The following is a 21490-nucleotide window of genomic DNA, read 5'->3' on the forward strand; positions in this document are numbered from 1 at the left end:
TTTTCCGTGCCTTAGCATTGTCTTTATTAATAGATTCTCTTCCTGGCTGTACCTGCTGTCGCTCGAAGTGTCTCTGAGCGTCGATGCCTCCGGGAGGTTCCATCGAATCACTGCTTACGTCGGATCTTTGCACGAAATCGTGCTCCGACGGTGTTCGGGCGCGCTCCTCTGGGAAGCTCCGGGCAGAATGACCGTACAACGCCGCAGGCGAGTCGGCACGCATCTCATATCGTTCGCTGCCTCCCCGCGCGTATTCCTGAAAGAAAAGTCAAAATATGAAATTTATCAGTGGTCGAGTGAATACATCGTACCTGCCTATCAGTTTAGGTATTAAATTTAGTATAAAATATTGTCTGCTAGGAAATGGTAGAGTATTTGAGTAGTTCCAGATATCGACAGACAGGCGACGATGGACTACACATAGAACGCATTACTGATTAGAGCAAGCGGCTCAAAAGAATCGAATCACTTTGATGCGATGGCAGCGGCGCTTGAACACAACTGGTCCAGCTAGAATTAGCTTCATCACTGGCGTTGTCGCTAGTGCCCCTTCAAACAAAAAATGTCGATAGAAACCCCTGGGGGCGTTGTAGTCGCCGGCGGCGAGTCGTTAATGTATGACTAGAAATGGCCGTTCCAAATGCTGCCTTAGCAGGACACAGTCTCGGGGCAACACAGTGTAGCATAGACGCATGTGCATCGAGAGCCATCGCGTGGCTATTGAGTACCGACTACGGACACTTGTCGTTTTTCAACGGCCACCCGGTAATTGCATAGCAGCTGCAGTCGTGCGACGCCCGAGAAAAGAACTCGCCGACGGAGAAATAGCAGCGTCGGTTCCCAACAATTACAAGCGATAGTGCGTTGCTCACCAAAGTCCACGAGGCTACAGATTTGTTTGAAATATACGTTGCTTGTGGGTGTCGAATAGACAAGCAGTAAGACACTTATCCGAAGGGAAGTCGGCCTCAACAATGGTTATAGTGAAAGAAAGGAATGACTACCATACACGAATACACACACACGTACACGAACAGACCTCTACATGTGGCCCACATCGGACAGGAGAACGTTACGAGGACAGGAGAACATCTTTACCAGTACTAATACAAAATGGAGTATTGGTGATAAACTCGCGGAAATCTACAGAGTAAGGTGATTGGTTTTCTACCAACCGCGGACCTCATGTACCGTAAGCTCTTACTACGACGTGACGTTACTAACCAGCAAATAATTGCGTGGAACAGAACAGCGAACCAACTAGCATGAATTAAAAGATCTAGTTACACCTGTTTTCTGTTCGTCCGCTGTTGGCAAGTTTGTTATACTGTTACATAATACTTTCGTGAGGCAGCGTTTCAAGGCAGTCAATACGTATGCCGTGGTGTTTTTAGGAACGTACTTCCGGGCGGCGTCGTGCGGTCAATTCTGGCCCGATCTCCTCGGGGAAGTGCGGATACTCAGGTGCCCAGCCATCCGTGAATACCGGCTGATATGTATCTTCGTAGTTCTTCCATTGGTCTCTGCGGAGGTAAATATTAAACGTAGTCTCCCGTTAGTAACCTTCTATCTGCATATCAGGAGCGAATGAACCCAACGAAACTACGTCACTTAAAAAGGCTTTAATATTTAATGTAATGTTAATGCCAGATGCTGACGTTAATTAATGTCAATTACACGAATAGCGGTAACGAAATTATTTCTGCTAGAGACTGACAGGCTTAATAGGCTCGCTCTGATGTCCTATTTGCTCGAATTTCAGAAAGCATTTCAATACAAAGGTTTATCCGTTTTGCGTTGACATACAGGATTTTCTATTGCTCAAGCTTAAAACGAACGCCACGAGTACATTCGGTTTTAATTCGCTATCTTTTCAACTTTGGAGAACGGCCTCTTTGTGTTCTATTATATGCTGTCTTTTGACCCTAATATAGCAAAAGAAAGGCCAGGGCAAGTTACCAACATCGCTATGACAAAGCGTGTCATAGCACTCTAAAAAATTATAGTACATAAGTAGACTCAAGTTTGGTCCGATTTTATTTTACATCTTAGGGAAAATATAAAGCGAAAAGATTCAGAACCCGCAATCCAAGAACGTGGGCCCAGAACTTCCCCTGAGCACATATGCAATTTTCGCTGACGACGAAGTTGAAACATTCATTGATAATAAATCTAGCAGTAACTCGGTGTATTTTCACAGTTGTAAGTCAAGCGCAGAGAATGCAATTACTAGATCGCCATAGGTCCTATTATTATTATACAATGCAATAATAGAGTATACAATATATTTTTAATTTGTATTCTAGTTTACCTTGGCACAGACCAGGCGTCTCCAAGGGAGCGCCAAAGGTCGTTTTCTTTAGAAGTGCAACAATTGTCCAAAAGTTCACAGGCATCTCGTGTAAGTAAAGGTGCCACTACTTTGGAAGCAAGGTTTGGCCCAAAGTTGAAGTCGCGTGCGGCGTCAACGATTACGGCGAGCGGCGTGAACAGGAAGTGAATCAGTTCAGGAGAATTGGGATCGTGGATATGATTACGAAGCTTCGCAAGCAAATTGAACGACAGTTTAAACTTCGCGAGTATATCTTCGAATTCTTTTTGTGGAGGTGGTTTAGCGCGCATACTAAGTAAGCCCTCTGAAGTTATAAAAAAAAATATTTGTACTATTTATTACCTTATATATGTGCATCGTCTCTTACATTTTTACCCTTTTTAATTCAATGCTTAATTTTATTTTCATAGTGTCTAAACGGTGGACAATACACTAGCCGTAAAGAGAAAACGCAATATTTATAATATTCACTGTATGTTTGTTAGTTTCAATCTCTATCTAAAAAGTCCCCCCTAAGAGGCAAACGCTTACCTCCCATATCTTTTTTGTTGGTCTTGTTGCCACCCTTCTTGACTTTCCGTCGCTTCTCTAATTCTTTATAGGCAGTGGCAGCATTCTGAAGACGAGCAATAAAGCGTTCGATATCGTCAAAGCAGTGATTTAAAATAGCGACATCCTTTTCGTAGCGTTCGCTGCCGGTGGACGACGAGTCGTCATGTTGCCCGCCGGCGCCGCCAACGTCCGCGGCATCACTGCGACGGTACTGTGCGTGCTGCGATGAACGAAGCGCCTGCGCACCCGACTGCCCGATAGAGCGCATATCCTGAGGCCGAAGCTCATGCAGAGTTCCCGCCCCTCCCATCGCACCATGTCCATGCCCGTGCTGCTGATGTGGGTGCGTCGAGTGGACGGAGTGGACTGATGGACCACCGTCCGAGTCGCCTCCACGGTTCGAAAGGCTTAGCCGGGACTCCGATTTGACATTATTGAAAATACTCACCTGGTAGCAGATACAGTAGAATGAGAAGCGTTTAGATGGGTACGGAGTCAGTTGACGGAGTATGCTTTGTATAATTCCTGCTCGTGCTAGACTGATTTTAACAAGGCAGTAGGGACATTCGAAACTAGATGTACTTCGTTACAAAAAAAAGAACATAGCTTAATTATGTGGGAGTGTATTCTATGTTCGCACAATTCGTCGAAGTTTAATTTCTTTTTCAATAGTAGTCAATGGCAGCAGTGCCAGCAATAGTAACATTGTCACTTATAACAATAGCTATGATGAAGAAGCGAACTCCCAATACCAGCTTTGTCTATAAATTGTCTGTTCGCGGCATTGAGGAAAACGTATAAGGTGTATATGAATAAGGAAAACAGACATGAAACTTGTACTCAGCCGTTTTATATAGCGTCTAACGTCAATGCTAAAGACAGAGCCCGGAGCATTTAACTAGTTTTATCATCTGGCTTACCTGTTCCCTGACATTGACTCCGCCTGTGGGAGGAGGAGAGGTATGGCCTTGGGGGTGACCAGGCGACACACTCCTTGGCGCTCTCCCGAGAGGTGGCATATTGACTTGGCCATTCTTCTTTGGGAGCCCTTTACCCATCATTAGGGTTTTCACATCACTTACAACCTCCTGTGCCTAACACCGTAGAAAAATAGAACCGAAATTGCCTTAATTCGCCACTCCATTTTTGAGGCTAAGTATCGCATTTACAATATAACAACCATAATATATATATACTCTCATTTCACGAGCAAACAATTAGTAATTATCATTAATTATTATTGTTCAACCTCAGTATCTAGTAGATTGCTTGGCTGTCTAGAACTTCAGGTGCATATTTTACAAGGATTTTTACATATTTTATCCTTTAGTAAAAGGACTGCATATGAATTTACTAAACTAACTATTCTTAACTGATCTGATCAACAAAGGCCATTGCCAATATGAGAAGGATCCAGTGTTGATTGTGTAAGAAGGAGTTGTTATTAGCACCATTTTTGTGTGCTAGGAGCCTAGTTACAGCATAGAGCGGTGGTGGATGATAATTCATATTACTGTGACAATCCTACGCTACTTGCAGTATCAGCAGCAGCACAAATAGAAGCCTAAATGAACGAGTGCTCTGTAGTCGGCGATTAAGCCACGATAGCGAATAAACACCGGAAGTAGCAGTAGCTAAGCATGTTCTATCCCTTAATTTGCGCTTAGTGTCCTTCATGATCCTGATAATCATGTACGCTAGCCGTTTAGCTGCCACTTACACTCCCTGTTGCCGTTGGTAGGACTGTAGCTACCATGGCTACCATGCACATAGTGGCGTCGAAGGCAACAGAGCCTAGACGAAGGTCATAGCGGCTGCGCCCCGTTCTAGATCTAGTAGGGTTGTCGTTAGCGATTTGTTTCGCGGTCATCAGCATGCAATGCTCTCGCAATTTAGCCTCTTTTTTTTTCTGTTACTTGTTCTATAGAAACCGGCTGGGCGTTATGGGGCCGAAGTCGATATAGAAGGGAACACGAATGTTCTTCAGGATGATGGGAACGCTTAGGACGGAGCGGCGACATCATTGAAGGACACGAAGACGGAAGAGAAACATAAACCGAATGAAGGATATGTGGGGGGTAAACGCTCCAGAAATTATTGATGACGACTTCCTAATTCGAGCCGCAGCTAAAGAAAGATCGCCAAGGGGAAAGGATGGAATGAACAGCCACATCAGCGTCATTGTTATGGAAAGCGAACGCTAGCCAGGAATACTCAGCCTTTTTTCATTCGGCCTAGAAGGGACTGCCAATATCATAAAATCGTTCTAAGTTCTTGTCGGCATTTCGTCCTTTGTTTGCCGACTGGAGTTTGCTCCCCCTACGTCCGCTCTTTCGAACTTCCGATATTTCTGATCCTGTCTAAAATCAACACCAGCGGCTATCGACACGTACGCAAAATAATGCATTAGCAGCAACCCACCCTTGCATTGGAAGCGTATGGAAAACTGTAGTCTACCAAAATACAGAATAAAGATTTCCTTCAGGTACTTTCCTCTTGCTTTTCTATTTCTCTCACTTTGATCTCGTGCAACTCGAAATATGAATGAAAATGAAAAAACATGAATTGAAAAATATGGCCTACCCAGTTGAATTTAAGAGTTGGTAAGATTTAATAGGTGTGCATACGGGAATATACGAGCTCGAACACTGCACGCATGTATTTAGAAGAAAAACAAGCACTGGCAGACCTACTATTTGTTGCAGCTATAGTGATCATTATATATATTTTTCATAATTAAGAGAAAAGGACAATTTCTACGACAACAGCCATCGCTCATTATCTATGGCTGTCATCGAAGAACACTGACTTCTTTGCAAGTTTTTTTTTGTTACAATTATATATTATTTTATATGATCAGTTGTTCTAATGGACGTGCGGCACCTCTTTTTTTCGAGCGTTGCAACACTTTCCGTTGTTGCCTGCTGCTTGCAGAGGTATCTGAATATTTCTGTATATTTAGGTCCACAGCCGTGCACGCATGCATCTGTATTCCAAGCAGCTCTCGGCCCGACTGATCGTAACCAGCTGTAACGGCAGTATAGTCTATCTCATTCCTTCGAGGGTCACTGTACCCATAACACTATAACAGCGATTGTGACGAAGCGACGCAGGAAAGCAATGCAACTGGTAGCGGCGAGCAGGCTGCAGGATTAACACAATCGTTGTCCCGCTTTCCTCCCCTCACTTCCTGTGTCTCGCACTCGCAAGGACTAGTAAGGCCACCCGTAGCATCGATGAATCGATAATGAATGAGAATGCTTTTTCGTGTTAAAGCCGTTCCCAACGCGGACACGTGGTCGCGTCACGACCATGCACAAGTACTACTTAAATAATTCGTTATCCAGCCGGAATCTGCAACATCAACCAATATGGTATGTCGGAATGAACGAAGTGCGAGAGAAGCTTGTGAGATGGATTCGGACCAACGGGGAAGTTCAGGGACTGCAGGCGTCAGGGCAAACTGATGATACTGTTCTTGTACAATTTCGAAAAATTCCAGGATAGTCAGTATGAGAGGCCTACCTACGTAACTCTCTCAACTCCGATGAGATAGTTCCCGTTTATTTACTAGACTTACAGACACATGGTCGTTTGAGTCCGAATTCGGACGTGCTCGCATATGTTGAACGGCTTGAACACTGGACAACAAACTTCAATAAACTTCGCATTTTTACCATGCTTGTTCGCATTTTTACTCCAGATGTTGCATCTTATTGTATTTTCTATTGTTGTAATGCATCCGTAGAACCTGCCGACACTATGTGGTATTCTCAAAAATTCACGAAAGGGAACAGACCGCTATAATCGTAATCACAGCAAACCGATAACAGATACCTTCGCGAAAATAAGCCAAGTGTTTTCCTCGTTTTTTATGCTTATTCCTAGAATTAGGCCGCAACGAAAGGAGATCGCGAACAGTCGCGGGGCAAGCGGGTACCGACCGGAGGTCGTTTTGAAAAAATACTTTAGGCAAAAAATGTGGAATTGGAAAAGACATAGGGACACGTGATAAAAGTGGTTGTGCTCAGTTTGCTATTGCTTGAATGACGCGAGGATCAAAACGCAAATAGAAATTTTCTTTCATTATACATTTTCATATGACAGAAGTGGTTTATAGCGAGGAAACCGAAAGCTGAAGTGACACAGTACAACGGAAATGAGTGTGTTCTGAGTGAAGGTGCTGTTTATTTAGTTTTTCCAATTATGCGTAATATCCCCGCTACTTAGATTAAAAGAGTTCACTGGGCGCCTACAGTTGGTGCAAGCTATAAAGAGGCGACATGTTTCAATAGAGGGCGGCTCTTAGAGTTGTTAAGTATCACTTTCGTTGCCATCACTTTGCACTAAAGCAACTAATCAACGTGGCGAGAGGCAGGGGGAATACTGAATGATGAAACGAATCAACAGCCCAGCATCACTTCTATTTTTCGTAGCCTCTCATTGCCCCTCCCCTCCCCTCCTTTACTTCAAATTTACCCTCTTCTTGCCCTGTTTACCTACTCCACTCCTGTCAACTAAGACAATTGGTACGAGTGAGGTCGATGACAGCACTTACTTGCTCTAATTCTGTCGTATTCTCGAGCATCATTGATTTCCCTGTTTGGCGGCTTGATTTGGAATTTAAAAACATTTGCCTACAACTCTGTAGTACGTATGCAGAGAATAGCAATTATTATTATCTAGTGCTTTGAGGTGGTGAGTGTTTCTCGTTCTGCATTTGTTTGACGAAGCATTCTTGTTGAGTGCTTCTTTACAAAATATTTTTCAACGCCCTTTTGGCAAAATATTAAAATGTCAGAAACGTTTGTTCTATGCAATATGCCACTTACTTACTGCCAACTGGTCTGAGTAAAAACACAATACATATATTTACAGTTGAGCGTGGACGCGGCAAAAAACCCAATGCAGTTATTTTTTTGCGGACGTTGGCATTAATTAAGATTTTTTTTGCGTGGGTTTCTGTGTGGGCAGTACATCTCAGCCCCACTCGAATGCTTTCAACGAACTAAATTGAAATATCACTTATATTCCTCAGTGTTAATTCCAATTTTCAAGCCACAGATGCCGGAGCTTTCTTTGACAGCGATTGTTAGGCAGATTTCGACAAGATAGGTAAAAACGCAGTGCACGTTTTCGTACCTGAAATGGCCATTTTGTAATATGTAAAAAATGGAGTAAAAGGTCATTGTGATGTGTATTTTGCTCATGTAATATTAGAATAAAAATAAGTTTTGAAGAACGGTTTTTAAGCAAATCTATAACAAGCAAGTGCTTATAATTACTATTATTATTATACCTATATTCAGTGTATATCCAAAAACAATGACCAAGCCTTAGTAGTACCCTGGAAACACAGTCACACAAATATCAGAAAATATATAGTAACAAATTACAGTCCCTAAGCTTTATTTAAAACGTCCCAAAAACCGAACGAATTTATTAAGAAAATATTTAGGAGACTCCCGAAGACTAAGTCAATACTTATTTCCCAATACAGTATGCGTAAATAATTATTATCAACTATTCTATAGCAGTATGTATGTATGTATGTATGTATGTAAAGAAATGTATCCAGTACGCTCAAGCTGTGCCAACGTTCAGAGAACAGAGTGAATCGATCAACCAAAATATATACATAAAGCCTTAAAAAAATTAGGCATTGATGGCGTCCCAGAAATAGAATCGAGGAATCAACATTGTCTTTTTCTATATAGATAAACAGATAGTAGCTGGTCTGCTATAGGTAGGTACTAAGTGATTCGGTCGGGCAGTCGTTGATGCTACTTGTATTGTACCTGTTGTTTAGCTTCTGTAGGTAACCTAGTTCGAGCATTGTCAGAATACAGAAGAAAAATAGATGCGGGTTGAATTCTATAGCCCAGTGTTGCTTCGATAAGTGCTGCTCAAATGGTGAGTGACTTACAATAGCACGTGGCTAATGTCTGTAGCCATGTAGAAACTCTGCGTAAAATAGCCTTATGGCAGCTTTCATATCTAAAGGCTAGTTCATACTTGTTTCGTTTGACAGACAAAGAAGTGGTCCGACTAACAAACAGCAGTCAGTCCTCGACGGAAAAATGTTGGCGAAAGCGATTTGTTTGTTTATCTACGTTTCGTGTGTTCCGCTTCGCCATCCATTCTAGAAAACGGTACTCATCTCTTACAGTGCTGATTGGGTCGTCACAAAGGAAACGTGGACGCCAAGTCACGAGTAGAAGTTAGATCAGATATTTTAGAGTCGTGTATAACTTCCAAATAATGCGATACAGCGAGGACTTGAATTGCCAAATGACAAAGTAGTAACTTGTTTACAAACACATTTTGATTTTTTGCTTTTATACTGCACGCCGCTATTAAAATTGCTGGACGTGACAGTATCTCGGTTCGTTTAGAAGGGAAAACGGCCTTAAGTGCGAATTGAGCCTGACAAACCTTTGTTAGTGCTAAGATATTCGTGCAAGCAAAAAAGAGCTACGCCGTTACCTTAGAAATTTATTCTGCCTTAATTGAATTCGTGATTTTATCATTCTTATATTCTTCTTATTATGCCCAGGCGGAAAAAAAATGCGAAAAAAAAACAGCAGGAAGATACGAAATTTGCCGCAGGATACTAGGATTACGGCCAAATGACTAATGGATAAAATAATGACTTACTTTCTCATAGTCTGAAATCGCTCTATTTATTTTTGCATTGCAACTCCATTGAGCAGTGAAGTTGCATTCAGGCTTGTATACGGTCTTACTTTTTTGTTGAGTTTCGCTACCTACTTTAATCTCTTTGTCATCACTCGATGGACATCTTTTGCCTGCGTTTGCCTGGACAACCGTAATTACTATTTTTCTGCGTGCCTTTTCACCGACCGACGGGAGAACACGAGCAGCATTCAACAACATCTCCCGTGCAGGTTGTTCCTTACACTGTGAAAAGTGTGGCACGCACATTGGAAGAAATAGCCGCGCTCACACTTTTGAGTGTTTCGTCACGACTTCAGCTTGACTTTTCTTCGTTACTGGGCTGGCCGTGACCGCTAGCGTCAATATCAACACTGCCAATCACTACGAAAATAACCCTATGATATTTACAGCAACAGAAATGCGATTCTTCTTTTCAGTTTGCCATACCGTATTATCGGCCGGACCTGAATGTAAAGTAGCTGGGAGAAAGAGCTTAAGGACGGAATCTCATATTGCCCAGGGGACGTGGGGACTCAAAACATCGAAATCTAAGTAAACGGAAGGCACCAAAAAGCCGAACAAAGATCATTGTATGAGTAGAAGAGAGACATTGAAGCAGACTTCCCTTAGTTTTCACCCTTCGTCTAGTATGTCTGTCTGTCTGTCGATCGCGTCACCTCTTTGCGCATAAAGCGGCGTCTCGCGCAGTCTGTGGGCACCCACGAGATCCAGCCTCCCGTGCACATGGAAGAGTAGGGTCCGAACGGAACGAGAATGCAAGTCAAACAGTTTCCCTCTGTGAGGCTTCACCGTCGAGAGCGCTAGCGATGGAGGAGCATCGGGCATTGGGAAAGCAGGAGCTGTAGAAGGACATGTACCTAAGCCAGCGAACAGCTCGATTAGCAACGACGACAAAGCAAATGCTGGCGTCTTAGCTTAAAGCAAGGAGAAATAAAAAAAAACAAAAAAACAGCAATTTGCGTGCGCTTCGACAGCAGCGGCAGTGTTGAAGACGCCAAACAGCTAGAGGAAAGAAGAAAGACTCGGTATATCCTGCTCCAGCCGCGCGGTGCTGTTGCTACAACTGCCTGCCATCACTAATGCTACAGCGGCTTTGTTAACCCAGAGCAAATAACAACAGGAATAGAAGGCAAGAGAGATGGAAGAAAAGAGTCTAGAGAGAGAGAGAGAGAGAGAAAGAGAAAAAGAAAGAAAGAACGAACGCTGAGGCGGTATAATTTAGAATAACACCGAATTTTGTGGTTAGCTTTATGGCACCAGCAGCAAGTAATTTTTGCGTGTGGTATCCATATGCGTACACACAACTATACATAGAGTATCAAACGACGTATAGAGAACAGTCCAAGAAAATGAAGACGTAAACGACATCGTAACTGGCCCTTCTCAGCATGATCAGAAGAACGTCGAACAATTTACGAGGTAATATTTTCAATTCAGAGTGTGTGCACCAAACCTTCTGTGAAATAAACAAAATGGAAAACAATTCAAAGAGCAAGCGTATATGTCACCATTTGATGCACGCTGTCATAGCTTTCTTCTCTATTCTATAGGATTAAAAGTAATTTATATTCCCATGCACAACCATCACAACAGCGAAAATCACGTATGTAAATTTGCTTATATAATTATTTTCATTGTTGTTTCCTTCTTCATTTAAGAACACGATCAGTGGTCAGGTTGACAGTAGAAGTAATAAATAAGGGAAACGTTATAGCTAAATATAGTAATGATGCTGAACGGCATGACCAGATAGTTGTAACTAGAGCTCTTGCGAATCTCTATAGTTAGTGGGGTTTCTGGAAAGCACAGGCGCGCACGCAAACAACGAGCACAGTAACCGCTATAAGGGAATACTAATGATGCGTAGTGCTCGACCCAATTACTACAAGTTATATATTCACTAACTTGCTTCACTTCGGTGTATTATACGTGCATTCTATTAGCAAATAGAGCAACTTTACCATTTTTATTAGAAACAAATAAAGGCTGAATCTTTTAGGGCAGGGGGACACCAATGAATGGCTGAATGAAAGGGTCGAACGACACAAACCGAAGCTAGCCTGCCATTCATAGTGAACGCAAGTACTACAGGACAGAACGGGGAAAAAAAAAAAAAAAAGATGAACGACAGTACAGATGGGCTTCAATGCATCACTAAAATATTGTGTTACAAACAATACTCCAATTTCGATTCCTCTAAAGCATTCGGAAACTTTTGCTTGCACTATTCTTTGCTCTGATTTTGCTCAATGGCACAGTTTATTGGACACTGGCCAATTTTGTGCACGAAAACATAGTCGTCTGATACTGCCTCAAAATACAGACGCTGCAATATCGGCTACGGGTAGATGTCCGTACTTGTATATACTATGACACGAATATAAACTATTAAGTTCTGATGATACCCAAAAAATGTCTAGGCCAGTTCTCTATTTGATTGTTTCGATGGCAAAGCGATGCAGGGAACGTACCAACGACCCTGAAGTTTTCCTGAGGGACAGCCTAAATTCTCACTTTGTTCCTCGTATGAAGTTGCAATTTCATGTTCAATAACCACTGTCCCACAAGCTGAAAGGTTTAGGTCAATTATAGGCAATAAAGCTGGGCTAGTTAAATGGCTACCGTTTATCAATTTATTTCTCTTCGCTCTAAACAAAAATATTTGCCTTAGGGAAATAAAAGAAGGATGATGCTAAACTGGTATGAGTCTCCATCATAACGCATTTGCCAAGTAAACTAAAGGACCCGTCAAGAGACCTTGATTTGAAATTCTGCGTTGAACACTTGTTTCGTTCTGGTAGCTAGCTACGGTGCTTAATGACGGTGCTAGACATAAAAGATCATAGTATGAACAACTACTTTAATAAAACACTAGACAATCTATCTCTAGATAGTGTCTGAGCAGGAAGCGAATCTGATAGAAACTTACGGATGTCCTGACACACTGGAAGATATGCATCTCCGCATCAGAATTAGCTCCTTTCGGTTGATCGTCTTTGACGATAAACACGAGAATGTTATTGTAAAGTTCACGCGGATCGTTTGAGGTGAACGCTGTCGGTTCAGATATCAGCGACATCGGGAACCTCTCCACGATTTCCTGTAAAAGACGAAAAAGCAAAATGATTCAATTCTTTATTTGTACGAGGATGATAAAATTTCGTATTATCTATTTATGGCGCTTGCGGTCCTGTTCTAGCAACTAGATTCAAGGTGGCTCTAGATCTCAATCACGCTAATTTCACCAATTACATTTACTCATTCATATTATTCATAGTGACCCTTGACTAGACAGTCAGGCAATGAAAGATGACATATTCGTCCAGAATTTGATGTTTTTCAGTACTTTTAGCTGCAATCGAAGAAATGTCATGCAGCCTGATTCGGTTATTTGCTACAAATATTTAGTAAGAATTGTGCTTAAATGCACACTGAAGGTAACCGGCCAACATCTGCATGTGCGAGTTGTTTGATAAGGCTTATTATCGGTCACCGTATTAAGTTAAGCATAAACAAAGACACATCACACGCTAAAAGAATACAATCTATATTTACGTATAGTTGACTTATGTACTCGAAAGAAACATCTGCGGTCACCTGAGTTCGTGTTTTTTCCAGCTGAGCAATAGTTATTTCAACATTTGAGCACAGCTTTATTCTTCCGAAAAACGCAAAATCAGATCACGAGGTTTCTTTGAAATAAGTTTTTTTACCTAAATAATCTGGCATCACGACTGTACACGTTAGAGAACATAGATTCGTGCGGCGCACACTGTCCTCTTGCACTCGTCGTCCACTTACGGCGTCTTAAAGCCCCGCCTCGGCGTCTATAGGATCAAGTGTCGTTCGAGCTGTCCTGAATGATCAAATGCTTGGTTAATCACCTAAAAACCTCGGGAAATGTTTGCCTTACGAAAGGGTTTTTCCATACCGCCTGGTCAGCGCGGTCAACCGTTGAACGTTTCATTTCGTGTATGATTCAGCGGCATAATGAGTTTTATCTTCGCGCAAATGCAAAGTCACTTATGATTTAAGTCTCACTTGAAAAAATACGACCATAATAAGAGTAGCCTTTACTTTTCAAGTTTTACGTCTGGTATCGCCGTTAGGCATTCCATCTCCGGCTCCCAGCACGAAACGGGCCTATGCCCGGGTTCGAACCCAGACCACAACATGTTCCTAAAAATTGCCTACCAGAACTCTAATTCTAATATGTTATACATCTGAATTTTGTCCACAACGACGCCACATTTTAAATCGCCAGATAGCGTCTCAAATAAGAGACACATAGGCATGTGGCTTGGTTGACACCCTCGTAAAATTGGAAAATTGCTTTTATTCGCCTCATTACTCCAAGAACAAAATTGCTGTCTATATAACTTAGTAATCATTTAATTAGCGCGCATAGCTCATTACAAATGGCATTCTGGCAGGGTCGAGTACTTCTCGTTCGACGCTGCTCCTCACATCGTGTGGCGGTATAGGACAGACTTTCCGTCTGTGAAAGCGCACGAACAATATCTCGTTGCTCGTGGTCCCAGCAGTGCAAAAAGGAAGGTACCGAGACGCCGGAGAATGGTGGGAGTCGTTAAACTCATTCTTCCTGCTTTTTATTTGCCCCTTCGTCCATCATTTCTTGGTTGGGAAAATTAGTTCAAATCGGGAAAGAGGAAGTGAGAGCACAGGAGAGGCCAATATGCACACGTCTCTACACCGCGCGCACGGATATGTACGACGTAAAGTCTGTTTCACTTGTCCAATTGAAACGATCTTGCCAAAGAAGGTCGACATTGACTCAACTCGTCAATCTGACCAGACAGGCAGACCTCGTTTACTAGGTTCATCGCTATGATGCACAGTGCAGCAAAGGAATAATTTCATAACAGCCTGATACAGGAACCTAGCACAACGAGGGAGAGCTCGAGTCAGCAGTGCCCAAAAAAAAAGCCAAAGAATAATACTGCACCAAGCTTACTTTTCCAGAAAAACGTGAGATATATTTTTTAAACGTTTGATTTTTTAGCCGTTAGGCATGAGTTAACGCGGGTCTAGCACTTCGATCCTTTATATGCGTTTTTTTTCCAATACGAGGTTCATGTAAATTTAAGCATGTCAAAACGAGATTTTTATGCTTGTTTGTAACGCCGAACACTTTGTTACCAGCCTTTCTAATAGTAACATAGCGAATTACGAAGTTCTATTATACAGTAAGGAACATAAAAGCTCTTGTAGTCCATATTAGTACTAATAAGCGATTTTAACATACAGTTGACGCGACTGTATAATAGGACAAAGCCGACGAACGAACAATTCAAAGGGTTTAATAGCATGGCCTAGAAAAGAAATGAATACGAAGCCTCGCGTACTACAAAGTTTGTAGTTGACTACGTGGGGGTAGACTCCAGAGGACAATTTGAATTAGCTAGTTTGAGGTTGATGACGAAAAGTTCTAATGTCAGAAGTGATTATAATATGATAATGCTATCGGGACAGAAGTGAATACTCGCATCTAAATAAAAGGATGACAAGCAGAAATAGATTCAACGCAGCAAACGGACGGATCAGCTCAGAGTTCTTAGTTTCAGCTACGGCATAACAATTACAGTTAAACGAGTGGTAATACATTCGAAGACTAAAATTTCAGTAACTGCAGTAGTAGCCGCATGGTGCGACTGTAAATTATATTAATCCAAAAGGTCCAAAATGTCGAACGTTCAAGCCAAATAGGCGAGTTATAGTAAACGGCAAAATAAAGAAGGGGAACACTTTCTCAGGTGTGTACATCAGGGTCAAACAAAGATTGCTCGAAACAGTTGATAATGCATTCAGGGACGAGTTGAGAAAGAATATTACGGACACCGAGGTCGAAAAGAAGATTATCTTAGACAGAGACGAATTCCCAAACGACTTCTGCCGGAAAAGCAACGTTTACTCTTCAACCTGTTGCAGATAATATCAAGCTAATAAAAATTTTTAATAATAAGCGTCGGTCTAGTTCAGGGAATATTTAGTGCCCTTCTAGAAAGCAGGCTGCAGGACTGCACAGAAACAAAACACATACATTAAAGGTTCTTGCCAAAATGGTTTTCAGATAGAACAGAGCATAAAAGACTTCCTTTTTGCAATCACCGACAACAACAAACTGGGCTCGACAGAAGAAGCGAGGCTAAATTGCAACTCCCAACACGAGGAGCGTGTGCAATATAGTAAACAGTAAAGAAATTATGGACGATGGCTCGGGGATAGGCTTTTTTGAAGGGCTATATGATCACAATTATTTTTTAGTCAGAGCTGGGAAAAAGCAGTTTAAAATCGAGATGCTGTCCATAATGTTCTTAAAACAATAGCTAGAAAAATAGATGAAACCAATCTTTGTTTTTATACGCCATATATTACTCAAAAACGAAAAATTGAAAAGAGACTTGTTGACTCATTGTTATTTAAAAACGACAGTCAGGGCCATAGCGCAGTACTCAAAACCGTTATAGCAAATGCCGAATAGATGCGAGGATCATTAGTGAAATACCGAAAATATTGGATGATATTGACAACAATAAAAATGACTATGCAAACCTGATATTTGCAGCAAGGAAGACCCTTGAAACTGGAAAAAAAGGCAATAGAGTATGAAGACGGACACAAACGTTTAAGATAGTAGATGATAAAACAGAAGCTTGTAATGGAAGAAACACTGTGGAGCTAATACGGAAAAATTCACGTGTGACCGCGATAACATATACTGATTAGTTGTAGTGCTGGACAGATACACTTTTGAATAGTCTAAGTTCAGAATCGTCTAGCAGGCGGTCCATGTGTCCGACATCGTGTGCAGAAGGGCGAGAGGAGGCATTTTTAGCCCCACTGCTAGAGAAGCCAGAGCAAGCGTATCAGACGAAAAGTATTAATAGACGTGAGGGTCGGTCCAATTGCAGTAAATAAATTGTATGATAAGGATACAGTCAAAGCAAATGCCCGTGAAACCATCACCTAAAATTTTTCAAAAAAATATATTTTTAGGAAATATTAGAAACAGTGTATGAAATAAGGACCAAATGCGTCAATAATAGGAAAAACATCTTGTGTTATACGGCCATTCAGCTTTAATATGTGGTCATTTGCAACAGAAACGTCTATATTCACTGATTAGAAAGTTGGAAAGTTAAATATCATTGTTCTAAGTGTCGACAAAATCTATTGATTTAATAATGAAGAAAAACAGTTGGACCGACAGGTCAGGTGGTCAGAGAATTAGCCAAACTGAAGCATTGCGGTGTTCCCTGAACGAGAAACAATGAGATAAGATCAATGAGATATTATGAAGACTCACGAAGTGGATTGCTAGAAAAACAGTTATAAGATACTTTTCAAATATATAATATATTACCATATCATATATATGGTATATATAATAAAAGAATACCACATAACTAAGACAATTTGTGTTAGTAGCGTCCTTTTTGTTCGATGCGAGATCCTGTACAAAATCTCATATATATATATATATATATATATATATATATATATATATATGTAAAAACGAGCAAATAGAAGGGCGGGTATAGTTTGAATTTCAATTTAGAAGATAGTTATTAATAAAAATGTTTTTGTTAATAACTAAAATCGAATCATTTTTCAAGTTTATTAAGGCTTATAAAGGATTGAATGAACGTTCACAATCGTCATTCAGTATTGCAGACACTAATAAAGTGAAGCACCTCACACTGAATATGACTGGATCCGTCAAGCGCTCTCTTTTTGTTTATGAGTCGACTTTCGTTACTGCTCACAGTGGTGACTGTCTAACTGTTTTTCAGTACGATTTCGGCGTACAGAGCACGTGGATGAACCTGTACGTATGCACCGTATCAAAAGACAAAGACGAAAAACCACTATCTGTTCTAGTATTTATGATACACTGAGCTAGTTGGTAGAAATGATTGCACAGACGGTGCGTGTCCTCGTTCATGACCAGCTTCGCCTCTCTTTGATGGTGAGGCAACATGGCCTCTGGCACTAATGGCCGAAGCTGATTAGGAAAGCTAACTTCGTGCAGGGATTTCTATGACAATGCTCACAATGTTCCTCAACAGTAGCAACAACCGAAAACGACACGAATCGCAGTACCAATCGTTGGTTAGTGAATATCTTATAAAAAATCACCTTTGTCACACGCACTCTATGTAAATCGCTATATCTACACTGGTTCTAGAATGTCTACACTATACGAAACGCGATGATACGATTAAGAAATAGCGGACACGCCTAAAAGCAAGCGGTGCAATACTCAGCTCGTTGAATCTGCTGTCTACCTACTATACAGAAGAAGTCAAACGAAACGATGGCGATTTCTCTGCCAACGTAAGTATACCACCCACTCCCCCTCTCACGCGTCCTCGTCTCCTTCCTCCTCTCGTTCTGGTGCCAAGTTGAATATGAGGTCGGATGCTTCGCAAACAACAACAAGCGAACAGACCGTGCTGTAATGGGGTGATTACCGTTCGTTCCTGAAGCAGTAATAGCTGAAGCAGGTAAAGTTTTGTCTAGCACGTCCTAATAGATGCGTTGGGGTCGACGCTTTGGCCGGCCTGCGATTAATTGGGATGGCAATGACGCTGCTGCTGCTGCTGCTATTGGTGCCGATGATTCTAGCTAGCAACAGTTGGTACACTGGTTAGCCGATAGCGTGATCGAGCTAAAATGGGTTAGTTGGTATTAATGTTAGAGACGCCTTCACTGTTGATGTTATCACATTGAGCTGTGCAACTATACAAAGGCAATAACAGAAGTTGTTCTTTGGAAGAAGAAGAAGAAAACGTTTTCGTTCGAGTCGTTTGTTGCCCTAGCTCCAACGTTCTTGTTCTTTTTAGTTGCGAACAAGTGTTAACCACGTGTTTCTTTTTTATTGCGTGCTTTCCTTCTCTTCGATCCTCTTGGCGCTAGGTTCCTGTCTCCTCGACGCCTCCTCACTAGCTAGCTATGTCAGCTAACAGCCACCGTCCATTCCGTTTAACCTCGGCCGTACGCATTTCCATAGAACAGTTATCCTTCAGGTTTTTCCATGGCTGCTGCTACCGCAACCACTATTACCACTCTTTACTTACCATCTGTTACCGTCCATCTGTTTACGTCTATCTGTGTACGTACGCATGACTAGAGCAGACTTCACACTCCAAGCTGTGTCAAGCTCAGCAGGGAGAGCAAGAGGCAGCGAATCGAAACGCAGACGCATGATGTAAAAAGTCTTAGGAAACAAATGTGCACACGATTGCCTCTAGACAAGGTTACCTAAGGCTACAGAGACATGACACGCTACAGCATATGAGAGCGGACTGATGAAAATGGAGAGTGTTATATATAGGTTAGCTTAAGGAAAAGGACTGAATAGCGTCGTAGGGTTGCACTGCATTTGTGTTGGCTAATCTGTTGTGAACGCACGTAAGTGGTAACAGTTTGTCGTGCAGTTCCATGGTGCAACCGCAGCCATATTTAAATACGCACCCCGTTTTCCTCGTCGATAATAACCATCCAGCGCGTCTCTAATCGAATGCTCATCTTCTGGGTCCATATTCCCTTGGTCTTCTCCATCTGGAAGAGTTTCCGCAAGCCGTCTTTCGGCGACTCGACCTCGTAAGCTGAACCCACTCTGTAATAAACGACGAAAATAGAAAATGACAAGTTGCATGATTTGTACACACAGAATAACTACAATAAAAGGATAAGCTGAAGTCTTCTCCACAGTTGTTTACCACAAAACATTGTGCCCGCTAATACAGTGTTTACTGATACGCATATTAAGATATCCAATCTCCACTGAAGGACCAGATCAATTGATTATCTAGACCACTAAGTCATACATGCAGAAACAGAGTAGTTCTCGATTGTTGGTTTATCATGTCCGTAACGGTCTTTGGCGATGTTTGCTCCGACTGATATCATCCTTAACATGGCAGACCGGGGTGGGGATGTCAAAAACGTCTCAAACACATTCGGGTGGATATGGGAAAAAACAGCAGTTTATAATTCAAGTACAATTGATCGAAGCTCGCCACGCTTCGCGTAAATAAATGCGCAAATAAATGCATGTATTTTTCGAAAGTAAGATGCCAAACGTTCATGTTAAAAGTACATGCATGAGACCAAAAAATCCTGGCCTTTCTAATTAAATTCGACGATATACATATATATATATATATATGTATCATGTTAGTGAGAAATATTCTCCTCTTATCTCTATCGTTATTTTAATCTGGATTCTAGTTCCTTAACCCTTTACGCCACATCCTTTCTAACGATGACCTTCTCTTTATAACGTACTCGATTATTAGCACGTAATGCCACGTAATACGTCCGGATGAAATAATTTGGGACATTCACTTCAGGCATTCCTTTTTGTCATTGTAGCTTTTTTAATCCTTTGCAGACCTACTAAAACAGCAGGTTAACGTCCGCGAGAACGCCAATATCATAACAAATAGTAACTTATGTTGAAAAAAATTTGCAGAAAAGATAGCGGTTTTGTGCCGGTGTTCATTAAACGCTCAAACATGTGCTAAGTAGTTTCAAAGCGAATGTCAGGTTTCAGGCCCTCTTTTACGTTTTGACATACGTATTTTCGCTCTGATTGATGAGAAACAAAGACACAGGTTGATAGCTGTCGATTGTTTCTCGATGCCATCGATTTCGAGGGTCCTTATTAAGTAATGGCCGCCTTCGTGTCTAACGTATCGTACCGCAAGCTCATCGTCCTATACTGTACGCAATGTATACTAGGTAATTTAACAGTATGAGTTTTATGTTGTATGATAGCACCCCTAACATAAGCTTCTACGATATTGTTGGATTTGTTGGTCTGCGAACTACATGTGCGACTTAAGTCGTCTGCCGCTCTTGATAAACACAGTATTATCGCGATATTTTCACTGGTCAGCAAGAGGTTCCCGACGTCCCGACTGAAAAACCAGTGCAAAGTTTGTAACATGTTAACTGTAGGACCATCGGAAACGAGATCCAAAGTACTTAAAACATTCAAGGATTCTAGCAATGTAGATTATAGATTTTTGTATAGCTACATATATATCTCGTTATCATTTAGAAACAACAATCGTTAGTCTACCGTAAATTAATCCGTTATATGAAATTGGAACATTATCAGATCCATACTGGGTTCATTAACACCTATCAGACATTGATTGATGTGCTTCCCTATTTCGCATTTGCTCATTCTCCACTATTCCATGGAGTAGGATAAATTGTCCACGACAAAGTTAATTTGCTCATTAATATTATGCATGTCTATGAAATTGTTTAAGAAATTGCTTTACAGACGTTGATTGCCGTCCGCCCGCCCGTCCGTCTACACAGGAGTACTCGTTCTGGCTTTAGAGCACGTGGTGACTGGAATTTAGTAGAGTGAGCCAGGCCCACAATAGCTGTTGGTCGATAAACAATAGTTTTATTATACACTGCTATATGGAGGGCAGTTGGTTGAACTGCGTTGATTGGCGAATGGCTGCGCTTGGGTCGTCGGCCCAGTGGGCTCTAGCTAGTGTCGAGCTCCAGCCCGACGGGAACACGGCGCCCGGACAGCAGAACTAGCAACGTTTTCTTGAGTATGGAACTAAGGAGCGAACATACGAGCCCACAGAGAAGAGCGGGCTAGTCGACTTCTTTTTCGAAGGGGGAAAGGGGAGGCTTTGTTCGGTAGACCGAGAGCCGGAAGAGCGCGATGAATGGCTGTGGAAGCTGCGACACCAACACCACGGTGCTAGCTCCCACGCCCCTGTCATGCCCGCCGAGCTCTCCATTTTAATGTATGCAAAATGTCGGTTCGTCACCCTATTAAATCGTAGCTCGGTCGCCGGTTCTCCTTCGCGCTAACACTAGCTTAACAGCAATATATATGTAAAT

The 21490-nt window shown here is 41.8% G+C and overlaps 1 protein-coding gene across 7 annotated transcripts in view; it reads right to left on the reverse strand.

Annotated features, from left to right (window-relative positions):
• The window catches only part of LOC111270751 (uncharacterized), an 83918-nt gene that overhangs the window by 21849 nt on the left and 40579 nt on the right, over positions 1-21490 (reverse strand). For all 7 annotated transcript variants that reach the window (XM_086972615.1, XM_022851136.2, XM_022851135.2 and 4 more), the window contains 7 exons: positions 19082-19226; positions 12513-12683; positions 3805-3978; positions 2864-3332; positions 2312-2636; positions 1403-1523; positions 53-256 (listed from right to left, as the gene is read on the reverse strand). In XM_086972615.1, the coding sequence (XP_086828741.1) occupies positions 53-256; positions 1403-1523; positions 2312-2636; positions 2864-3332; positions 3805-3978; positions 12513-12683; positions 19082-19226 (1609 nt within the window). The remainder of the gene's footprint in view (positions 1-52; positions 257-1402; positions 1524-2311; positions 2637-2863; positions 3333-3804; positions 3979-12512; positions 12684-19081; positions 19227-21490) is intronic.

This window comes from Varroa jacobsoni, unplaced genomic scaffold (genome assembly GCF_002532875.2).
Source record: "Varroa jacobsoni isolate VJ856 unplaced genomic scaffold, vjacob_1.0 contig00107, whole genome shotgun sequence".
In the NCBI taxonomy this organism is placed as follows: domain Eukaryota; kingdom Metazoa; phylum Arthropoda; class Arachnida; order Mesostigmata; family Varroidae; genus Varroa; species Varroa jacobsoni.